Source organism: Podarcis cretensis (genome assembly GCF_951804945.1).
Source record: "Podarcis cretensis genome assembly, chromosome: 10".
Taxonomy (NCBI): Eukaryota; Metazoa; Chordata; class Lepidosauria; order Squamata; family Lacertidae; genus Podarcis; species Podarcis cretensis.
This window is the reverse complement of record NC_137179.1, coordinates 4,148,289-4,170,497: the sequence shown is the minus strand read 5'-3', so window position 1 is coordinate 4,170,497 and position 22,209 is coordinate 4,148,289. Positions and strand designations below refer to the sequence as shown.

General features: G+C 46.5%; 1 protein-coding gene across 1 annotated transcript; it reads right to left on the bottom strand.

Moving 5' to 3' along the window:
• Window positions 1-4,839: 4,839 nt before the first annotated feature.
• Window positions 4,840-18,478, bottom strand: LOC307225113 (alpha-2,8-sialyltransferase 8F-like). The gene is made up of 8 exons (XM_079992891.1): window positions 18,324-18,478; window positions 15,102-15,216; window positions 14,129-14,209; window positions 11,763-11,915; window positions 11,499-11,640; window positions 10,178-10,290; window positions 8,197-8,286; window positions 4,840-6,476 (listed from the first exon to the last, which is right to left on the bottom strand). Exons 1-8 carry the CDS (start codon window positions 18,430-18,432, stop codon window positions 6,053-6,055), a joined length of 1,227 nt encoding a protein of 408 aa, XP_079849017.1. The 5' UTR covers window positions 18,433-18,478; the 3' UTR covers window positions 4,840-6,052.
• Window positions 18,479-22,209: the final 3,731 nt, after the last annotated feature.

The window sequence follows — 22,209 nt, the reverse complement described above, 5'->3', positions numbered from 1 at the left end:
TAGTTGTGCAAGAAGCAAGAATCTGTGTGCTGAGGTTGGCACAGTGAATGCATTGTGAACAGTGCCATTCTAGGCATGGTCGTAGGCTAGCTGCTTCCAGATGTGTGGCTGCAGTGGGATCAGTGGGATTCACATGCACCAAGCTTTTTTTCCTGGCATCCACACGACATCTGCATAAAAATGTCAGCCCATGTTCCTCCCCGCTACTTAACCTAGATTCACCCTTTCACGAGAGTGTGAGCACAGTGTGCTGGGCCCAGGGGTAACCCGAGTAACGCGGTCCAGGTCCAGTTCCGAATCCAAGGGTTCCGTGAGGTCCAGTTCCGAATCCAAGGAGTCAGGCCAACAGGGCCAAGGCAGGTCAGAAAGGCAGGAAACTAGGTCAGGCACAGGGTCTCAGGCAGGATCTAACATACAGCACTGTTGCTCCCGCAACCTGGGGCGGGGTCCAACAGCCTTTTATCTCTGTCGGGGTAACGGCCGGTCCTGATCCCCCGGTGACTCACCTCCCTGTCTCGCCCGAAGACGAGCACTCCTCCTGCCAAGTACTCAGATCTTTCCTTCTCTCAGACCTCAGTCTCTGCAGCTCGGGAGACACTGGTGGGTGACTAGACCCAGAGGACGCCTCAGCCTCCCCTGACCCAACTGGTAGTGGAGCAGCTGTAAGTGATGGCCCAGCTGGAGGCAATGAGGTCATCCCTGCATCTGGAGCCAGGGCAGGCTCAGGCCCCTGACTCGGCCCAGCTGGTGCTTGTTGCAAGGGAACCTGTGCAGACTGGGACTCTTCAGGGTCAGGCCCTGGACTCGGTTCAGATGCCGCCTGGGGCAGAGGATCCGGTGCGGACTGAGACTCCTCCGGTTCCGAGTCTGAGCCCAGGTCCTAGGCCATCACACTGTGGTCCTGTTGTCACAGTGGCCAACCAGGTGTGCCAATGGGATTTGAGCAACTCTCCCCTCCTATGGTTTTGAGCAACTGCTGTTTTGGAAGCATCGCTGCCTCCAACTGTCTTTGGCCTGTGTTACCCAGATCTGCCCCCCTCTCCTCCCCCTTTCCTATGGGGCCATCTCCCCTCTTCATGCTCCTTCCCTTAAGCCTCTAAGGCAGGCGTGGCCAAACTCGGCCCTCCAGCTGTTTTGGGACTACAACTCCCATCATCCCTAGCTAACAGGACCGGTGGTCAGGGATGATGGGAACTGTACACCCAAAACAGCTGAAGGGCCAAGTTTGGCCATGCCTGCTAAAGGCATCCAGCAGGTAGCCATTGGATTTTCTGCAGCCTAAGCAAGTGCAAGGATGACCCTGATGGAATGACGACACGGCAACTCGGCAAAAATGTGCGGAAATCTGGTGCGGAAAGACCCAGTGCTTGCCTTTGCAGAAGCCATGCTGCAAAGTCCTTCAGCAAGACTTGTCCTTCACTCACTAGGCTCGGTAGTTTCATTTACAATTTGCAGGTGTTAAGATGACTGACCTTAAATAAGTTGGCGTTCTTAGAATCATAGAATCATAGAGTTGGAAGAGACCCCAAGGGCCATCGAGTCCAACCCCCTGCCAAGCAGGAAACACCATCAGAGCACTCCTGACATATGGTTGTCAAGCCTCTGCTTAAAGACCTCCAAAGAAGGAGACTCCACCACACTCCTTGGCAGCAAATTCCACTGTCAAACAGCTCTTACTGTCAGGAAGTTCTTCCTAATGTTTAGGTGGAATCTTCTTTCTTGTAGTTTGGATCCATTGCTCCGTGTCCGCTTCTCTGGAGCAGCAGAAAACAACCTTTCTCCCTCCTCTATGTGACATCCTTTTATATATTTGAACATGGCTATCATATCACCCCTTAACCTCCTCTTCTCCAGGCTAAACATGCCCAGCTCCCTTAGCTGTTCCTCATAAGGCATCGTTTCCAGGCCTTTGACCATTTTGGTTGCCCTCTCTGGACACGTTCCAGTTTGTCAGTGTCCTTCTTGAACTGTGGTGCCCAGAACTGGACACAGTACTCCAGGTGAGGTCTGACCAGAGCAGAATACAGTGGCACTATTACTTCCCTTGATCTAGATGCTATACTCCTATTGATGCAGCCCAGAATTGCATTGGCTTTTTTAGCTGCCGCGTCACACTTTTGGCTCATGTCAAGTTTGCGGTCAACCAAGACTCCTAGATCCTTTTCACATGTACTGCTCTCAAGCCAGGTGTCACCCATCTTGTATTTGTGCCTCTCATTTTTTTTGCCCAAGTGCAATACTTTACATTTCTCCCTGTTAAAATTCATCTTGTTTGTTTTGGCCCAGTTCTCTAATCTGTCAAGGTCGTTTTGAAGTGTGATCCTGTCCTCTGGGGTATTAGCCACCCCTCCCAGTTTGGTGTCATCTTGTTATTAAATATACCAAGAAAAAAGCACACCAAGAACTCTGGCCAATGTAAGTTTCAATAGTGGGAGTGGTCCCTACTCACAATTCAATAGTCGATAGAAACAAGCTTTTCTGTGTGCACGTTGATCTACCCACACATAGTTGTTTTCATTGAGAAATGTAGAGAATAACAGGACATATTTATCTGAAAGTCCTCAAACTTAGAAACTTCAAACTTAAAAATTAGCTGATGAAGGTGAGTACATCGAAACAGGGCCCTGTCCTGGTTTCCAATCCATAACTAACTTCTGCTCAATTAAAGACCTACGTTGGCCCCCAGTACGTTTCCGAGCACAATTCAAAGTGTTGGTGTTGACCTTGAAAGCCCTAAACGGCCTTGGCGTCTCCACCCCAATCGTTCTGCCCGGACACGGAGGTCCAGCGCTGAGGGTCTTCTGGCGGTTCCCTCATTGCGAGAAGCAAAGCTACAGGGAACCAGGCAGAGGGCCTTCTCGGTAGTGGCGCCTGCCCTGTGGAACGCCCTCCCATCAGATGTCAAAGAGATAAACAACTACCTGACATTCAGAAGACGTCTTAAGGCAGCACTTTTCAGGGAAGTTTTTAATGTATGACATATTAGTGTATTTTTGGTCTTTGTGGAAGCCACACAGAGTGGCTTTGGAAACCCAGCCAGATGGGCAGGGTAGAAATAATACCGTATTTTTCGCTTGATAACACACACCTGACCATAATACGCACATAGTTTTTAGAGGAGGAAAACAAGAAAAAAAAATTCTGAATGAAACAGTGGATGTATCATTTTTGTGCTTCATGCTGTGGCCACAGACATGTGATTTGACGGTGAGTTTGGGGTAGCCCAATGCAAAAATCCTGAGAATCCATGTGGATCCATGCTTTGTAACCACGTTTTTGCACCACTGCAGCCCCACGCAACAGTGGGTACGTGATGTTTTTGGCGCAGGCTGTAGCCATGGACATGCTATGTGATCTGATGGTGAATTTGGGGTGACCCAGTGCAAAGATCCTGAGGATCCATGTGGATCTGTGCTTTGTAACCACGTTTTTGCACCACTGCAGCCCTGTTTTTGCATCAGATCATTGCTATGTGATCTGATGGTGAATTTGGGGTGACCCAATGCAAAGATCCTGAGGATCCATGTGGATCCGTGCTTTGTAACCACGTTTTAAGTGGGGAGGGAAGGAAAAACATAGAAGGGACAAGGAGCACGAGAGGGGTGTGCGGAGAAGCAGCTGGCTAAGAATGCAGGAGAGGGGCTTAACGGGAGGGAGGAAAGGAAGGCAAAAGTCCCACCCACCCACCCAAGCTAGCCCTCTCTCTCTCTCTCTCTCTCTCCTCTCTCCCCCACCTGCATGTTTTCCAGCTGCCTGGAATGCTTCCTTGGACGCAGCAGCAGCAGCACCAGAGCACAGAGAGGAATTAGAAGGAAGGATGCTATCCTTTCCTTTCCGCTCTGCTTGCCAGGAGGGGAGGGGATTTCCTGCTCTTTGTTCCGTTTGAGCAAACAGCAACCGAACAGGGTGGGCAGTAAGACCCTGAGGCAGAATGCAGGAAAGCAGCAGTTTCCTCTCTACAGCTTTCCCTCCTCCGCGCGATATGATTTTTGCCTGATTTGTGCCCCTGCACTCGGGACAGTCGGCTCCAGGGACCACACATTCGCTCAATAACACGCACAGACATTTCCCCTTACTTTTTAGGAGAAAAAATCTGTGTGTTATAGAGAGAAAAATATGGTAAATTATTATTATTATTATTATTATTATTATTATTATTATTATTATTGAAACTGAGTCTCCATCTGCAAGCTGATAAATCATAAGGATCAACATTCTTGTCGAGTGAAAAGGAGAAAATCTTTGTAACGAATTATTGTCTTATACATACCTCTTTGGGTTTGAGTTTGTAATCTCTGTTAGAGTTTGTAATCTCTATTTGAGTTTGTAATCTTTATTAGAATACATACATTTGAACGGATTAGTTTTTGTTTCTATCGACTATTGAATTGTGAGTAGAAGAATAAGAAGAAGAGTTTGGATTTGATATCCCGCCTTTCACTCCCTTTAAGGGGTCTCAAAGCGGCTAACATTCTCCTTTCCCTTCCTCCCCCACAACACTCTGTGGGGTGAGTGGGGCTGAGAGACTTCAGAGAAGTGTGACTGGCCCAAGGTCACCCAGCAGCTTCATGTGGAGCAGCGGAGACGCGAACCCGGTTCACCAGATTATGAGACTACCGCTCTTAACCACTACACCACACTGGACCCCTCCCACTATGGAAACTTACATTGACCTGAATTCTTGGTGTGCTTTTTTCTTCAGATGACTGACCTCCCACTTCCACTTCCACTCTAGTGGGGAAGCTGAACAAAGACCTTTGCAGACGCCAGCTGAGGCTTCGGAGTTTAATGAAGACTTAAGTTCTATGCAAGCTGAGTTGCTGTTGGGGAAAGCAGAGCTGCGCTTGTATCAAGTTTTATTTCAGAACCTCCCTGATTTCTCTTTACACTTGTTTCTGAAGATCTGAACAGACATGAACCTGGGCCCTGCGGCCTCAGCGGAACACATGAAAAAGCATTCAGTTGTAAAACAACAACTAACAACACAGTAAAAGTAGGATTGGCGTGGAAAGCAGGTTGGGGATCAGACTTCCTATTGCTCCGCTATAAATCTGGGAAATGTCTTTCTGCTTCCCTGGCAAGGGCAACTTTCTGCCCAGGCATCCAGCAATGCGCTTTGATGTGCTCCAAAACTGACCGAATAGTTTCCCAAAGAGCTGAGATGAAGAAGGCAGCGCAACGGCCAGTTCCTGCTCTCCGCCGCAGACATCCCACAAACACAACAAACGCCAACGAAACCAAGAAACTCTACCGGGGGAAATCGTCACGTCCGGTGACGGTGGTTGAAGCTGCTTCCTGGCTTCCGAATCTTTAGGAGCAGCCGGAATAAGCGGCTGAGGTTTGAACGCCCTTGCACTGCAGACAAAGCTTGGAGGGGTTCCTTGTACCCCCGTCTCTGCGGCTGGGAGACTGTCCCCTTCAGGAATGCACCAACGACCTCCCTTATCCGGGGACAGGGAAACCTCTGTTTGCGTGGCCCCGCAGCTAGCCAACCCTACTCATTTGGCCCATGAGACCATTTTGACCACTTGCGGCAAAGGCAGAGGGCCAAGAACAGGGAAAGAAGACGCAGCTTGGTCGAAAGGGGGCTCTGCAAGCCCTGACAACCAGCTGGTTCTCTAGAATGAAGGGCTAAGTTATGGGGATGGGTCCTAGATGTCCATTGCCCAACGCTTATTTCTGGGGTGCAGGGACGCACGTCCACCTCCAACTCTTCGTTCAGGCTGTTCACAGAACTCTACTCTCAGAAAAAGAGCAGAACGTTAGCCTTCAGAACGTTAGCCTTCTGAAAGGACCCTCTTTTCCCCATTTCGGGAGACTCTGGTAGTACTAAAGAACCCTGTTCCTCCTCTAGAAGTCCGTGGGGTCCCTCCAAACGGTATCACCAGACTCCAGTTCCCATCATCCCTGGTGGAAGATGGGAGATGGAGTCCAGCAACACCGAAAGCAACACCGAAAGCTTCTCCAAAATGGCTTGCCCACGCCGGAACTGAAGTCTGCGAGGAAACGCAACCTCCTCCTTACCCCAGAGAGAGAGAGATTTCTCTGTTCCTCACTGACATTTGCCCAGCCGCAGTCTCAGGATGCCCTGCAGGTACATCTTCAGGTAGCAGGAGAACTCGCCGGGCCTGATGCGCACCTGCGTGTGGCGCGGGAAAGGCTGGCCGCTCAGGCTGTGCGCGAAGGGCCAGAACCCGTAGAGAGTGATGCGCTGGCAGAGCTCCAGAGCCAGGCTGACGAAGGCGAAGTTGGGCGAGAGGCACTCGGGCTGGAAGCCTTCGCGGGTCCAGTAGCTCCCCAGGGCGTCCAGGTACTGGGGGTTCAAGAATGAGGCCCGCTGCAGCACCTCTGAGTCCTCCAGCGGGTGCAGAGGGGGGTTACTGGTGCGGCTTTGGAGGGTGGGAAGGAGGAGGAGGAGGGAATCCCGGTAGGGGCGCAGGGCATCCGCAAGACGCTTCCGCTGGGAGCCCTGGTACCTGTGGGTGGAGGAAAGGAGAAGGAAGCTGCCTTCAGAAAACAAGTAACACATGACAAGTAACTTCCTGACAGTAAGAGCTGTTTGACAGTGGAATTTGCTGCCAAGGAGTGTGGTGGAGTCTCCTTCTTTGGAGGTCTTTAAGCAGAGGCTTGACAACCATATGTCAGGAGTGCTCTGATGGTGTTTCCTGCTTGGCAGGGGGTTGGACTCGATGGCCCTTGTGGTCTCTTCCAACTCTATGATTCTATGATTCTATGTGTGGGGATACATAATAATAATACAGTGGTACCTCAGGTTATGGAGGGACAGGGGTGGCGCTGTGGGTTAAACCACAGAGCCTAGGACTTGCCGATCAGAAGGTCGGCGGTTCGAATCCCCGTGACGGGGTGAGCTCCCGTTGCTCGGTCCCTGCTCCTGCCAACCTAGCAGTTCAAAAGCACGTCAAAGTGCAAGTAGATAAATAGGTACCGCTCCAGCGGGAAGGTAAATGGCGTTTCCGTGCACTGCTCTGGTTCGCCAGAAGCGGCTTAGTCATGCTGGCCACATGACCCGGAAGCTGTACGCCGGCTCCCTCGGCCAATAAAGCGAGATGAGCGCCACAACCCCAGAGTCAGCCATGACTGGACCTAATGCTCAGGGGTCTCTTTACCTTTACCTTGGGTTACAGACACTTCAGGTGATAGACGCTTCACATTACAGACTCCGCTAACCCAGAAATAGTACCTCGTGTTAAGAACTTTGCAGAAATCACACGCCAGCAGTGGGAGGCCCCATTAGCTAAAGTGGTACCTCAGGTTAAGAACAGTTTCAGGTTAAGAACGGACCTCCGGAACGAATTAAGTTCTTAACCCGAGGTACCACTGTAATAGTAATAATAATAATAATAATAATAATAATAATAATAATAATAATAATAATAATTTATTTATACCTCACCCATCTGGCTGGATTTCCCCAGCCACTCTGGCTGGCTCCAAACAGAATATTAAAAACATGATAAATACATCAAACATTAAAAACTTCCCTAAACAGGGCTGCCTTCAGGTGTCTTCAAAAAGTCAAGATATTTGTTTATTTCCTTGACATCTGGTGGGAGGGCGTTCCACAGGGCGGGCGCCACCACTGAGAAGGCCCTCTGCCTGGTTCCCTGTAACTGCACTTCTCACAGGGAGGGAACCGCCAGAAGGCCCTCGGTGCTGGATCTCAGCGTCCGGGCAGAATGATGGGGGTGGAGACGCTCCTTCAGGTATACTGGACCAAGGCCATTTCCACACCGGGTAACACCTGACCTTGCTATGCCACTGAGTCCAACATGGCCCTGATAAATCCAACGGCTCTTCTGATGTGCTGAGACCCCTTTTGCTGGTGCACAGAAGCCCTTTTTCGGCCATCATTTATGCACAAGGCCCTTTTTAAACAATTAAATCATGAGCTTGTACTGAACAGCATTAGCTGTTTCTTGAGCTGCTTGGTTTTGCGCTATTCATATGCTGTTGTGTGTTGGTTGTTTTTTTTTTAACATTTTGTTGATTTTTAAATGCTTTGCTTTTCTGGCGAGCTACACTGAGCTCAGTGTCGCTCTTGGGAGAGCAGGCCAGTATCAGTTTGGACCTAATTTGGGGTGAGGCAGCTGCTCAGCGTCGCCAACTGCACCTGCTCCCCAAATGGACAAGACGTCTCGGCGTGCCACCCCCCCTCCGGCCCCCCACTCCTCTTACTTAGAGTCCAGGCTGCTGAGGTTCAAGGCCACCAGACTCGTCTTGGACCCCACATCTTTCGAGGAATTCCTGGCTGGAGGCAAACTGAACCTGGATTGCAAGAGGAGAGGGTGAGATGGAAGAGGAAATCAAAGTCTGCATCAGCTCTCAGATAAACACTCTCCTATTTATTTATTTATTCATAAAATGTAGGAGATACGCTGTTCCACCTTCCCGATATTTAGCTGTTATAATCTTAGTATAAGGTTAGCAGCCATCCCCATTTCCCGGGGACAGTCCCCGGATTTACAAATCAGTTCCCCTGACAAAATCCTATCATTTCTACTGAAGTTGAAAAGCGCCCCCCAGATTTATTGAAAAAAATCTGGTAACCTTATCTTAGCAGCAGGTTGAACGTTATTTTTGCATATTTTCTAGAATAGTGCCTTACGTTCCAGGGGTATCGATGGCATCGTAACATATCAAGGAGGGATGCGGGTGGTGCTGTGGGTTAAACCACAGAGCCTAGGACTTGCCAATCAGAAGGTCAGTGGTTCGAATCCCCACGACGGGGCGAGCTCCTGTAGCTCGATCTCAGCTCCTGCCAACCTAGCAGTTCGAAAGCACGGCAAAGTGCAAGTAGATAAATAGGCAGAAGCAGCTTAGTCATGCTGGCCACATGACCCGGAAGCTGTACGCCGGCTCCCTCGGCCAATAAAGCGAGATGAGCGCCGCAACCCCAGAGTCGGCCACGGAGATTCGAACTGCCGACCTTCTGATCGGCAAGTCCTAGGCTCCGTGGTTTATTATTTTTTTTATAAGAATATTTATTAAGGTTTTACAAAGTCATAAGTAGAAAAATACACAGTAAAACAAAAAAAAGGAAAAAACTCTCAAACAAAAATACAAGGTACAAAAAACAAAAGAAATAGAACAATAGAAAAAAGAAAATTAAAAACAAATCCATTTTTTTGTAACTTTAAACTCATTAGCTTATTTCTTTGACTTCCTCACAGCTCCCCTTTTTGTATTCCAATTAAAATATTCGAATCAGCAAATCCTTACCCTCTTTCATTTATCTTAACTCTGAATCTTAACATATTATAACTCTATATTTTCACCCATTTTCAATTCATTTTTGCATACTCTTTTTAACTGTGTTGCTAATGCCACTTATTTTCAATCCAACATCATTTTAACATTCATTAATTTTACAGTGTTTCTGCAAGTAATCTTTAAATTTCTTCCAATCTTCTTCCACCAACTCTTCTCCCAGGTCTTGGATTCTGCTAGTCATTTCCGCTAATTCCATATAGTCCATCCATCACCTTCATCTGCCACTCTTCCAGGGTGGGTAGATCTTGTGTCTTCCAATGCTTTGCAATAAGTATTCTTGCTGCCGTTGTTGCATACATAAAAAAGGTTCTATCCCTTTTTGGCACCAATTGGCCGACTAGGCTCTGTGGTTTAACCCACAGAGCCACCCGCGTCCCAAAACACCCCGGTAAGGTAAAGGTAAAGGTACCCCTGCCCGTACGGGCCAGTCTTGACAGACTCTGGGGTTGTGCGCCCATCTCACTTAAGAGGCCAGGGGCCAGCGCTGTCCGGAGACACTTCCGGGTCACGTGGCCAGCGTGACATCGCTGCTCTGGCGAGCCAGCGCAGCACACGGAAACGCCGTTTACCTTCCCGCTGGTAAGCGGTCCCTATTTATCTACTTGCACCCGGAGGTGCTTTCGAACTGCTAGGTTGGCAGGCGCTGGGACCGAGCAGCGGGAGCGCACCCCGCCGCAGGGATTCGAACCGCCGACCTTTCGATCGGCAAGTCCTAGGCGCTGAGGCTTTAACCCACAGCGCCACCTGCGTCCTAAACAATATTTTGGCCCAAAGGGTACTACAGCAAAAGCGCTTGCCTGATCTCAATCGACAGGGTGTTCCCAAGTGTAGTAAGGAACATTCCCCCTACCTCAAGGGCTCTGAATCACTCTCAAAGAAGAGTTACCTGATTACGAAGTCTGCCTGGTCGATCTCTTTCCCGCAGCGACTTCTCTGCAGGATCCCGCCATTGCCCACCACGGCACAATGCTCGTACTGAACTTCCGAGAAGGTGGATCTCTGGAGGTTTCGAGGGGAAAGGGAGAGATTTCGAAACATCTGTGTCTTAAAACGTTTTCAGAATCGACGTGCGAAAGAAACGCTGGGTTTTGTATGCAGGAGTGTGGCCCTGGGCATCCCTGTGTCCGCCGGGGGGGGGGGGGGGCAGTTTGGCCAAAGGCTGATTCCACCCTGGGAGACCCCAAGGGTATGTTATAAGAATTCTAAGGTCTCAAATATAGAAGAAATATTCATAAATGCACACACATCTAAATATAAGAACCATGTGTCTGAAATAGTACGGAAGAGCAATTCTGAAGCCATTTTGAGCTCCTTGCCAAGGAAGGGAATTATAATAATACAGTGGTCCCTTGGTTCTCAAACTTAATCCGTTCCGGAAGTCTGTTCCAAAACCAAAGCGTTCCAAAACCAAGGTGTGCTTTCCCATAGAAAGTAATGCAAAACGGATTAATCCCTTCCAGACTTTTAAAAACAACCCTTAAAACAGCCATTTAACACGGATTTTACGATCTAACGAGACCATTGATCCATAAAATGAAAGAAATAAACAGTGTACTGCAGTCACACTATCGATCAATCAATCAGTTGCGGAACTGGGTTCCACACAGTCAAACACACACAAAGAGCCGCAAAAATGCAAAATAAATAGCAAAAACCTCAGCGTAACACTCAAACCAGAAGTGTGGCGCTCAAAACGGAGAACGTCCAACTTCCAAAAAAAGTTCACAAACCAGAACACTTGCTTCCAGGTTTGCAGTGTTTGCATTCCAAGTTGTTTGAGTACCATGGCGTTTGAGATCCAAGGTACCACTGTAGTAGTGGTAATAATAATAATAATAATAATAATAATAATAATAATAATAATAATGATAATTTATTATTTATACCCCGCCCATCTGGCTGGGCTTCCCCAGCCACTCTGGGCAGCTTTCAACCAAATATTAAAATACAGTAATGCATCAAACGTTAAAAGCTTTCCTAAACAGGGCTGCCTTCAGATGTCTTCTAAAAGTCTGGTAGTTGTTTTTCTCTTTGGCATCTGGTGGGAGGGAGTTCCACAGGGTGGGTGCCACCACTGAGAAGGCCCTCTGCCTGGTTCCCTGTAACTTGGCTTCTCGCAGGGAGGGACCTCAGCGTCCGGGGGTGGAGACACTCCTTCAGGTATACAACAACAACAGCAGCAACAACAACAACAGTCTTCCCAGCACCTCAGGGAGCAGGTCCACCAGCTCAGGTGTCACGGGCACTTTTTGTCCATCCTTCCCAAAGACGATGTTTGATCCCAGAGGGGTGTTTTCCTTGGTCAGGATGAGCAAGGAGGAAGCATTGCAACAGTGCCCCAGTTCTGCCCTGCAAAGGGAAGGGAAGGCAGGTTAGGGATGCGCCGGCAATGGCAGGTGGTCCGCACACACCCTCACCTGTCACCTCCAAGGGCATTTTGCTGATCAGGTGAGTAGGAAGGGTATTTTTACCTGTACTGGGCCACAACTGCCGCATCCGGGTCCCACTGGCATTTCTCCGTGAGCAGCACGTGCTCCAAGATATTCTTGTCCTCAGTCCAGATATCCCACTTCTTGATGGCACGGATCCTTTTCTGATTCCTGGACGTCTTGCGGTACTGGAAGCTGCCACCGGGAGAGAAAGAGAGAAGAAGATCAAAGGCTCTCACGCAGCAGGACTTCGCTTTCTGGTCAGGGCTGTGTGGAATTGCACCTGGTACCTGGTGGGTGTGCTTGTTTAATAAAATTAATACTACTACTAATAATAATAATAATATTTTTCGAAAAGGTTATGCAAGATGGCTGCAAAATACAGTGCTACCAGACAGGATCGGATGGCAATATTCACAGACAATGCACATTTGCACATCACAGCCAAACGCAAACAGACATGAAATGAAACTAGGGTAAATAAACCACAGGTAAGCTAATGTGTGGAAGGTAGAGACTGGAACTTGTATTTTGTTTTGTTTTGTTGTTTGTTCATTTATTTATTAAATGTGCATGTTGCCCTTTATCTGTAGACCTTGGGGCAGTCCACAGCATTCTATCACCTATCTATCTATCTATCATCTAAATCTATCTGTCTATATCTATCTATAATATCTATCTATCTATCTATCTATCTATCTATCTATCTATCTATCTATCTATCTATCATCTATCATATCATATCTATCATTTATCTATCTATCTACTATCTATCTACTATTTATCTATCATCTATCTATCTATCATCTATCTATCGATCGATCATCTATCTATCTATCTATCTATCTATCTATCACCTATCTATCATCTATCTCCTATCATCTATCTACTATCTAGCTATCTATCATCTATCTATCTATCACCTATCTATCATCTATCTCCTATCATCTATCTATCTATCTATCTATCATCTATCTCTATCTACTATCTATCTATCTATCTATCTATCTATGTATCTATCATCTATCTATCTATCTATCTATCTATCTATCTATCATCTAATCTATCATCTATCTATCTATTTATCGGTCATATCTATCTATCATCTATCTATCTATCGGTCATATCTATCTATCTATCTATCTACTATATCTATCTATCTATCTATCTATCTATCTATATCATCTAATCTATAATCTATCTATAATCTATCTATCTATCTATCTATCTATCTATCTATCTATCTATCTATCTATCATCTATCTATATCTATCTATATCTATCATCTATCTATCAATCATCTATCTATCTATCACCTATCTATCATCTATCTCCTATCATATATCTATCTATCTATCTATCTATCTATCATCTATCTATCTATCTATCTATCTATATCTATCTATCTATCTATCTATCTATCTATCTATCTATCATCTAATCTATCATCTATCTATTTATCGGTCATATCTATCTATCTATCTATCTATCTATCTATCTATCTATCAGTCATATCTATCTATCATCTATCTATCTATCTATCTATCTATCTATCATCTATCTACCTATCATCATCTAATCTATCATCTATCTATTTATCGGTCATATCTATCTATCATCTATCTACTATATCTATCTATCTATCTATCTATCTATCTATCTACCCATATCATCTAATCTATCATCTATCTACTATATCTATCTATCTATCTATCATATCATATCTATCATTTATCTATCTATCTACTATCTATCTACTATTTATCTATCATCTATCTATCTATCATCTATCTATCTATCATCTATCTATCAATCATCTATCTATCTATCACCTATCTATCATCTATCTCCTATCATCTGTCTGTTTGTCTGTCTATCTATCTCTCTATCTCTCTATCTATCTATCTATCTATCTATCATCTATCTATCATCTCTATCTATCTATCTATCTATCTATCTATCTATCATCTATCTCTATCTATCATCTATCTCTATCTCTATCATCTATCTATCTATCATCTATCTATCATCTATCTATCTAGTCTATCATCTCTCTATGGATATTACATGATAAAAACAAAAACAAACCAATAAGCCCCCTCCCCCAAACACATTTAAAAGGGGAATAAGATGTTAATCAGCCCAAGGCCTGGTTGAAAATGAACATTTTCACCTGGCCCCTAAAGATATGTAATGCTGGGAATTGTAGTATGGGGGGCGCCAGCTTGGCGAAGGCTTAGATGGAGAGAAGGTAGAGAGGCGGTGAAGTTTTGGGAGCCACGGGCAGGAATTTGAGATGGGACCAGAAAAGTGATGGTAGCGGAGGTGGATTTCGGGTCGCAAGCCGGAACAAGCCCCCGAGTCAATGGGACCTCTGGCGCTGGCCACCGATCTGTGTCAATACTCACTTTCCGAAGAAGAGGTTCTTAGATTCCAGCAGCCAAATCAGTTCCTGGCATTCCTTCTGCTCTTGTATTTGAGCCCATTCTCTGGAAAAGGAAGCCACAGGCAGAAATAATAATAATTTATTATTTGTACCCGGCCCATCTGGCTGGGTTTCCCCAGCCACTCTGGGCGGCTTCCAACAAAGACCAAAAATACACTAAAATGTCACACATTAAAAACTTCCCTGAACAGGGCTGCTTTCAGGTGTCTTCTGAATGTCAGGTAGTTGTTTATCTCTTTGACACCCGATGGGAGGGTGTTGCACAGGGCGGGCGCCACTACCGAGAAGGCCCTCTGCCTGGTTCCCTGTAGCTTTGCTTTTCTCAATGAGGGAACTGCCAGAAGGCCCTCGGAGCTGGACCTCAGTGTCCGAGCTGAACGATGGGGGTGGAGATGCTCCTTCAGGTCTACTGGACCGAGGCCGTTTAGGTCTTTAAAGGTCAGCACCAACACTTTGAATTGTGCTCGGAAACGTACTGGGAGCCAATGCACGTCTTTCAAGACACGTGTTATGTGGTCTCAGCGGCTGCTCCCAGTCCCCAGTCTAGCTGCCTCATTCTGGATTAGTTGCAGTTTCCGGGTCACCTTCAAAGTTAGCCCCACGTAGAGCGCATGGCAGTAGTCCAAGCGGGAGATAACCAGAGCATGCACCACTCTGGCAAGACAGTGCGCAGGCAGGGAGGGTCTCATCCTGTGCACCAGATGGAGCTGGCAGACAGCCGCCCTTGACACAGAACTAACCTGCGCCACCATGGACAGCTGTGGGTCCAAAATGACTCCCAGGCTGCGCACTCAATTTTAACTCATGAGCTATTGCTGCAATCTGCTCCGATTGTATATTTTACCTTTATGAATGCTGTTTTTATGGTGTTATGTTATGCGAGCTGGTCTTTGACCATGATAAATTATCTAATTATTTAACCCTCGGAAACTTACCTTGCTCTAGGCAGCAGCAAGAGGGCCACCCCCAGGAAAAGAAACAAGCAGACTGGTCCCAGCGCCAGGGACCATTTCCGGGGCAGGCAGTTCAAGGACATGATGGCACGAACCGCTGGCACCAAGAGAAAAAATAATAATAATCATTTATTATTTATACCCCGCCCATCTGGCTGGGTTTCCCCAGCCACTCTGGGCAGCTTCCAACAGAATATTAAAATATATTAGAAACAAGCCTGTTTATTTTTTATTTTTTAAAAAAGTTTTTATTGTTAAAATAGTTCATCATTAATACTCATATATTACAGATATACAAGCATACAAACATACATTTCATACAATCCTTAAAAGTGTTCAAACATACTTACACTCAATCCCACAAATAATTTCTTTTTCCCATCACCATCCACCACCCCTCACCCCACCTTTGTGTTAGACTTCCACTCTCCTTAATTGCAATTTCTTTCCACTTCTATTACTTTCTTTTACACACCTTTAGCCTAATTTCATACTTCTTTTTCTATTACACAATGTTATCCATCTTATTTAGCATTTCAGTATTTGAAACGGAAATAAATAATAATAATAATTTATTATTTATACCCCGCCCATCTGGCTGGGTTTCCCCAGCCACTCTGGGCGGCTTCCAACAGAATATTAAAATACAGTGGTGCCTCGCAAGACGAAAAGAATCCGTTCCGCGAGTCTCTTCGTCTAGCGGTTTTTTCGTCTTGCGAAGCACCCCTATTAGCGGCTTAGCAGATTAGCGCTATTAGCGGCTTAGAAAAAGGCGGGGGGGGGGGGGGGAGGAAAAAAAACCTGCAGGAACTCACAAGACATTTTCGTCTTGCGAAGCAAGCCCATAGGAAATTCGTTTTGCGAAGCACCTCCAAAACGGAAAACTCTTTTCGTCTAGCGAGTTTTCCGTCTTGCGAGGCATTCGTCTTGCGGGGCACCACTGTACATTAGAAACAAGGCTATTTAGTCTGGGGAACGGAGGACAGAGCAGGGGCACAAGAAAACTGCAGAGAAAATATTGTTATTATTATTATTTTCAGATAATTCTAAATTGAGTTTTCCATATTTAATCACATTTTATTACCTAAATCTATCACCTTAAGGATTGCTCAAACAGACTTCCTTGCCTCCCTCTTTCTGACTTCCAAACATCTTTTAATAAATTCTTAGCATTTCTATAATCACTTTTCCCCTTCTTTTAACATTTCACCTCATTATATGTAAAATGGCTCCTTGTTTTAACATCGCAAAACATTTCAGCTCAAACCTAGAAACGTTTTCAAATGTCTACAATTTTGAAAACTGCAGAGGAAATATTATGTCTCGCCGCAAGCCTCGTTTAATTGAAAATAAAATTAAAAAGGGGGACTAGGCGGAGAACGGGTTCTGCTCCTTGCACTATCACCTGAGGACCGATGGTGACAGGATGGGCAATTGCCTGGCTGAATAAAAATGGCCAGCAAATGTAAGTAGATAATATCAGCAGGCCCGTATGTAATTTAAGTTATAAAACTATTAATGGCCTGCGCAATGTAAAATCACTATACTGGGCCAGGGCAGGGAGTCCTGTGTCCACTTCTGAGCACCACAATTTTAGAGGGATATTCACAAGCTGGAAGTTGTGCAAGGCCAAGATCAGAAAACTTTTTCAGCAGGGGGCCGGTCCACTGTCCCTCAGACCTTGTGGGGGGCCGCACTATATTTTGGAAAAAAATAATAATGAACGAATTCCTATGCCCCACAAATAACCCAGAGATGCATTTGAAATAAAAGGACACATTCTACTCATGTAAAAGCACACTGATTCCCGGACTGTCCAGGGGCCGGATTGAGAAGGCGATTGGGCTGGATCCGGCCCCCGGGGCCTTAGGTTGCTTACTTGTTATGTACTCCAAAATCCAGAATGCAGCAGTCTGATTGGACCTAGAATGCAGCAGTCTGATTGGTCTGCAGGAGCCACCCAATCCAGCTCCAGATGGAAGTGAATCCGCAACCTGATTGGCCGACAGGAGAATCCCGGAATTAGCCAATCACAGGGGGCCCATTGTGCAAATAATGTATATAAAGCAGACATTTTGGGGAAACTGCATTCCTCACTACTATGAGCTGAATAAAGAGCATGAAATCCACACTCGACTCTGAGTATATTTCACTACTCGTGGCCAAGATGGTGAAGGATCTGGAAACCGAGCCTGATGAGGAACGGTTGAAGGAGTCGGGGGTGTTTAGCCTGGAGAAGCAGAGACTAAGATGAGATATGGGAGCCATCTTCCAACATCTTAAGGGCTTTCACGTGGAAAAAGCTTGTTTTCTCCTGCTCCGGAGAGTAGGACTCGAACCCGTTACAGTACTATGATCCGTTTTGAAAGGCTAATCTGCTAAAGCAAAATGGGAGCAAAGGAAAGCAGGGTGTGTTTTTTGTAAACCACTCTGAGGTCTTCTGACGACGCAGCAGTGCGCAAATCTGGATCAATAAGAACAATAAATTCATCCGAATCGATTTAACGACCTTTGATGAATTAAGCCTCCCTCTGCAACCCCGCACCCTCCTTCAATGGTTACGGGTGCGCAGAGGGTCACTCATTTCTCTGCCTAACCCACCTCACAGGGTCGTAGCTCGGAGAGAGGGAGTACTGCCTAGGCCACCTTGAGATTCCGGGAGGAAAATAATAATAATAATAATAATAATAATAAAATTTTATTTATACCCCGCCCTTCCGGGTTCAAAAACCGGGCTCAGGGCGCTAACAACAAATCTAAAACACTTTAAAACCCTTAATTATAAAAGCAGCATAAAATACAGTATGAAAGCATGAATAACAATAAAATTCAAAAATTCAGTTAGAGCTAGCTGGTGGGATTTAAATGCAATAAAAGCGATGGTTGTGCAGGCAGGCGGCTAAATGTAGCAAACAGGAAGACCCCTCGTATTTCTTTACCCCCCCCCCTAAATTTATTATTTTTCCAAATTTATAGCAAACATAAAAGAAAAAATCATTACATTACAAAATATTTATATAAAAAGAAACAAACAGACAAACATTTATCTTAACTGTATTTCTTTTGGGAATGGGGGAACAAAAAAACCCAAGCTTTTTTAGTTTTTGCTAAGAAATAGAGGAGAACGGAGCAGGGTGCGCCATTTGAACCCAGGACCGAGCAAAAGAGTTCCAGCCATCCCTCCGCCTGCCCCAGTTTACGTACCACCAGCCCAAGGAGATGCTTGGGGGCTGCCTGCCCCACTGGGGGGTGCCTTCCCCTTGTGTGGAGCTGAGCAGGTCCCCCCCAGTTCTTCCTGGCCCAATCCCCACATGCAGAAACCCTAACAAGGGAGAAGTGGAGCCCTCGGAGGTCAGAGCCAAAATGGGCTCAGCCCGGCCTGTCCCCTGGGTTCTTATACCAAACAGCCGGCCAATCAGGGACCCCCAAGAGCGGCCATGTCCTTCTGGCCGGCCAATGGGCCGCTAGCGTGCTGCTGGAGGGTGTGGCCTGCAGCGGGTTCTGGGCGTAGCTCTCATTTGAACGGTGTGGCTGCCTCCCCCCCCGCCAAACAACTGCAAAGAATCATGGGAACTGTAGTTGCGGACACCCGACTCAGAACTACGTTTCACGGCACCCTAGAAACTAGGCTTCCCAGGATCCTTTGCGGGGGGAAATGCACTTTCGGTGCGTGGCGTGTTTGTTTGGCGTGGGAAGATAATAATAATAATAATTTATTATTTATACCCTGCCCATTCTGGCTGGGCCCCCCCAGCCACTCTGGGTGGCTTCCAACAGAACACTAAAATACAATAGTCTATTAAACATTAAAAGCTTCTCTAAAGATGGCTGCCTTCATATGTCTTCTAAATGTCAGGTAGTTGTTCCTCTCTTTGACATCTGGTGGCAGGGTGTTCCACAGGGCGGGAGCCACCACCGAGAAGGCCCTCTGCCTGGTTCCCTGCAACTTGTCTTCTGGCAGCGAGGGAACCGCCAGAAGGCCCTCGGAGTTGGACCTCAGTGTCCGGGCAGAATGATGGGGGTGGAGATGATCCTTCAGGTATACTGGGCCGAGGCCGTTTAAAGGCTTTAAAGGTCAGCACGAACACTCTGAATTGTGCTCGGAAACATATTGGGAGCCAATGCATATCTCTTAGGACCCGTGTTATATGGTCTTGGCAGCCGCTCCCAGTCACCAGTCTAGCTGCTGCATTCTGGATTAGTTGCAGTTTCCGGGTCACCTTCAAAGGTAGCCCCACGTAGAGTGCATTGCAGTAGTCCAAGCTAGAGATAACCAGAGCATGCACCACTCTGGCAAGACAGTGCGCAGGCAGGGAGGGTCTCATCCTGCGTACCAGATGGAGCTGGCAGACAGCTGCCCTGGACACAGTATTAACCTGCGCCTCCATGGACAGCTGTGAGTCCAAAATGACTCCCAGGCTGCACACCTGGTCCTAGTGCCCATTTGCCATGTCCATTCTGTGGCTTGCAACCAAATATTAAAAACACAATAAAACATCAAATATTTAAAAATTCCCCAAACAAGGCCACCTTCAGATGTCTTCTAAAAGTCGGATATTTGTTTATCTCCTTAACATCTGATGGGAGGGCGTTGCACAGGCTGGGTGCCACTACCAAGAAGGCCCTCTGCCTGGTTCCCTGTAACCTCGCTTCCTGCAGGGAGGGAACCGCCAGAAGGCCCTCGGTGCTGGACCTCAGTGTCCAGGCTGAACGATGGGGGTAGAGATGATCCTTCAGGTATACTGGGCCGAGGCCGTTTAGGGCTTTAAAGGCCAGCACCAACACTTTGAATTGTGCTCTGTGCATTTCTCCGGCTACTCACCTGAATTACACTGTGCAGTCAAAAACCGCTAGCACATTTGCAATGCTAAGCAGGGTCCGGTATGGTTTCCAATTGGATGGGGGACTGTGTGTCGAGATTCCTGTGTTGCAGGGTGTTGGAATGGATGACCCTTGGGGTACCTTCCGACTCTACAATTCTATGATTCTATTTAGCAATTTATTACTGGCTTCTGAGGGGTTAGGCCAGCCCTTGCATCGTTCATTTGCACCATTGTAGACCATGTCAACTGGGATTGCTGGACCTCCAAGGTTGATTTGACGTCTCCAGGTGTACGGAGAAGTTGCCTATTATTTCTTTGCAGTACCTTATCTTGTGAAACCACATTCCAAAGGTGCAGTCGCAAAATTCAAAAGCGCCTGCTTCTTGGGAGAAAAGCAATGACACACCTGGACAACATCTTAAAAAGCAGAGACATCACCTTGCCAACAAAGGTCCGTATAGTTCAAGCTATGGTTTTCCCAGTAGTGATGTATGGAAGTGAGAGCTGGACCATAATCGCTGAAGAATCGATGCTTTTGAATTCTGGTGCTGGAGGAGACTCTTGAGAGTCCCATGGACTGCAAGAAGATCAAACCGATCCATTCTGAAGGAAATCAGCCCTGAGTGCTCACTGGAAGGACAGATCCTGAAGCTGAGGCTCCAAGACTTTGGCCACCTCATGAGAAGACTCCCTGGAGAAGACCCTGATGTTGGGAAAGATGGAGGGCACAAGGAGAAGGGGACGACAGAGGACGAGATGGTGGGACAGTGTTCTTGAAGCTACCAGCATGAGTTTGACCAAATTGCGGGAGGCAGTGGAAGAGAGGAGGGCCTGGCGTGCTCTGGTCCAGGGGGTCAGGAAGAGGCGGACACAACTAAATGACTAAACAACAACAAGAACATCTTGTGAAACCACATTCCAAAGGTGTCTGTATAAGAAAAGGATGGTCACCAATCAGAAGCTGCGCCTTGGTTTTCGAACATTTCGGAAGTCAAAGAAACTTCTGGAACGGATTCAGTTTGGCACTTTTGTCTTTGCTATTTATTTTGCTTTTTTGTTTTTGAGGCTTTTTTGGTTCATTTGTTTTTGTGACTGTGTGGAACCCAGTTCAGCTACTGATTAATTGATTGTGTGACTGCAGAAATGGATAAAAGCCCCCCATCCAAACAATGACTATCATCAGTGCAGGTAAGGAAATAATAAGAATCTTAATTTTTATCACCTACAATACTGTCTTATTTTATAGGACAGCACATTGATTATTGTTTTCATTTTATGGATCGATGATCTCGTTAGATAGTAAAATCTATGTTAAATTGCTGTTTTAGGGGTTGTTTTTAAAAGTGAAACGGATTAATCCGTTTTGCATTGTTTTCTATGGGAAAGCGTGCCTTGGTTTTGGAACGCTTTGGTTTTGGAACCGACTTCTGGAATGGATTAAGTTTGAGAACCAAGGTCCCAGTGTATCTGCAAGGACATGAGCGCCGGGGACTCCTCTCCGACGAGCAGAGACATTTCACTGTGGTGGGCTGGCAGAAGAGGACCCCTGAAGAGTCCCACCTCTGGTGTAAGGCTACAAAAGGAAAGATCTCGAAGTGGAGCCACTGTAATAAGAATTATAAGGTCTTATATATATAAAATACATGTTCATAAATGTACCAAGCAAACCACATGTCTGGAGCAGCACAGGAAGACCGTCCTGAAGCGATTTTGACTCCCAAGCTGACCAAATGTTTCTCTGCAAGGAGGGAGGAGGTGGGAAAAAATCCTTCCTCGTTACAGGAATTTAGTAGTCAGCATTTCAAAGGGTGACAGACTACAGTGGTACCTCTGGTTGCGAACAGGATCTGTTCCGGAGGCCCGTTCACAACCTGAAAAGAGAGCAACCTGAAACGCCGTATCTGCACAGATGTGCGGTGCGATTTCGCGTTTCTGCGCATGCACGAGCAGCAAAACCGGAAGTAACCCTTTACGGTACTTCCGGGTCGCCGCGAGATGCAACCTGAAAAGACGTAACCTGAAGTGTCCGTAACATGAGGTATGGCTGTACAAGGAAAGGCAATCAGATAAGGCATTATCAGATAACTTGCCAGACAGGAGATAAACAACGCACTCAGATTTCTGCTGTAGACCGCCTTTTCTGTGATGTAGGTATGATGTATCTCGGGGGGGTGGTCTTGGGTTACACCCCTTCTGTGATATATGTATGATGTATGGAGGGGTGGTCTGGAGCTCCAGGGCAGGGAATTTAAATGTCTATATAAGGG

Coding starts and splice junctions, on each gene's coding strand:
- LOC307225113 (XM_079992891.1), bottom strand. CDS start 18,432: ATGTGGGGATTGGGCCAGGAAGAACTGGGGGGGACCTGCTCAGCTCCA. Junction 15,217..18,323: donor AGCATCTCCTTGGGCTGGTG/GTACGTAAACTG, acceptor TCTTGGTGCCAG/CGGTTCGTGCCATCATGTCC. Junction 11,916..14,128: donor AAGAACCTCTTCTTCGGAAA/GTGAGTATTGAC, acceptor TCCCGGTGGCAG/CTTCCAGTACCGCAAGACGT.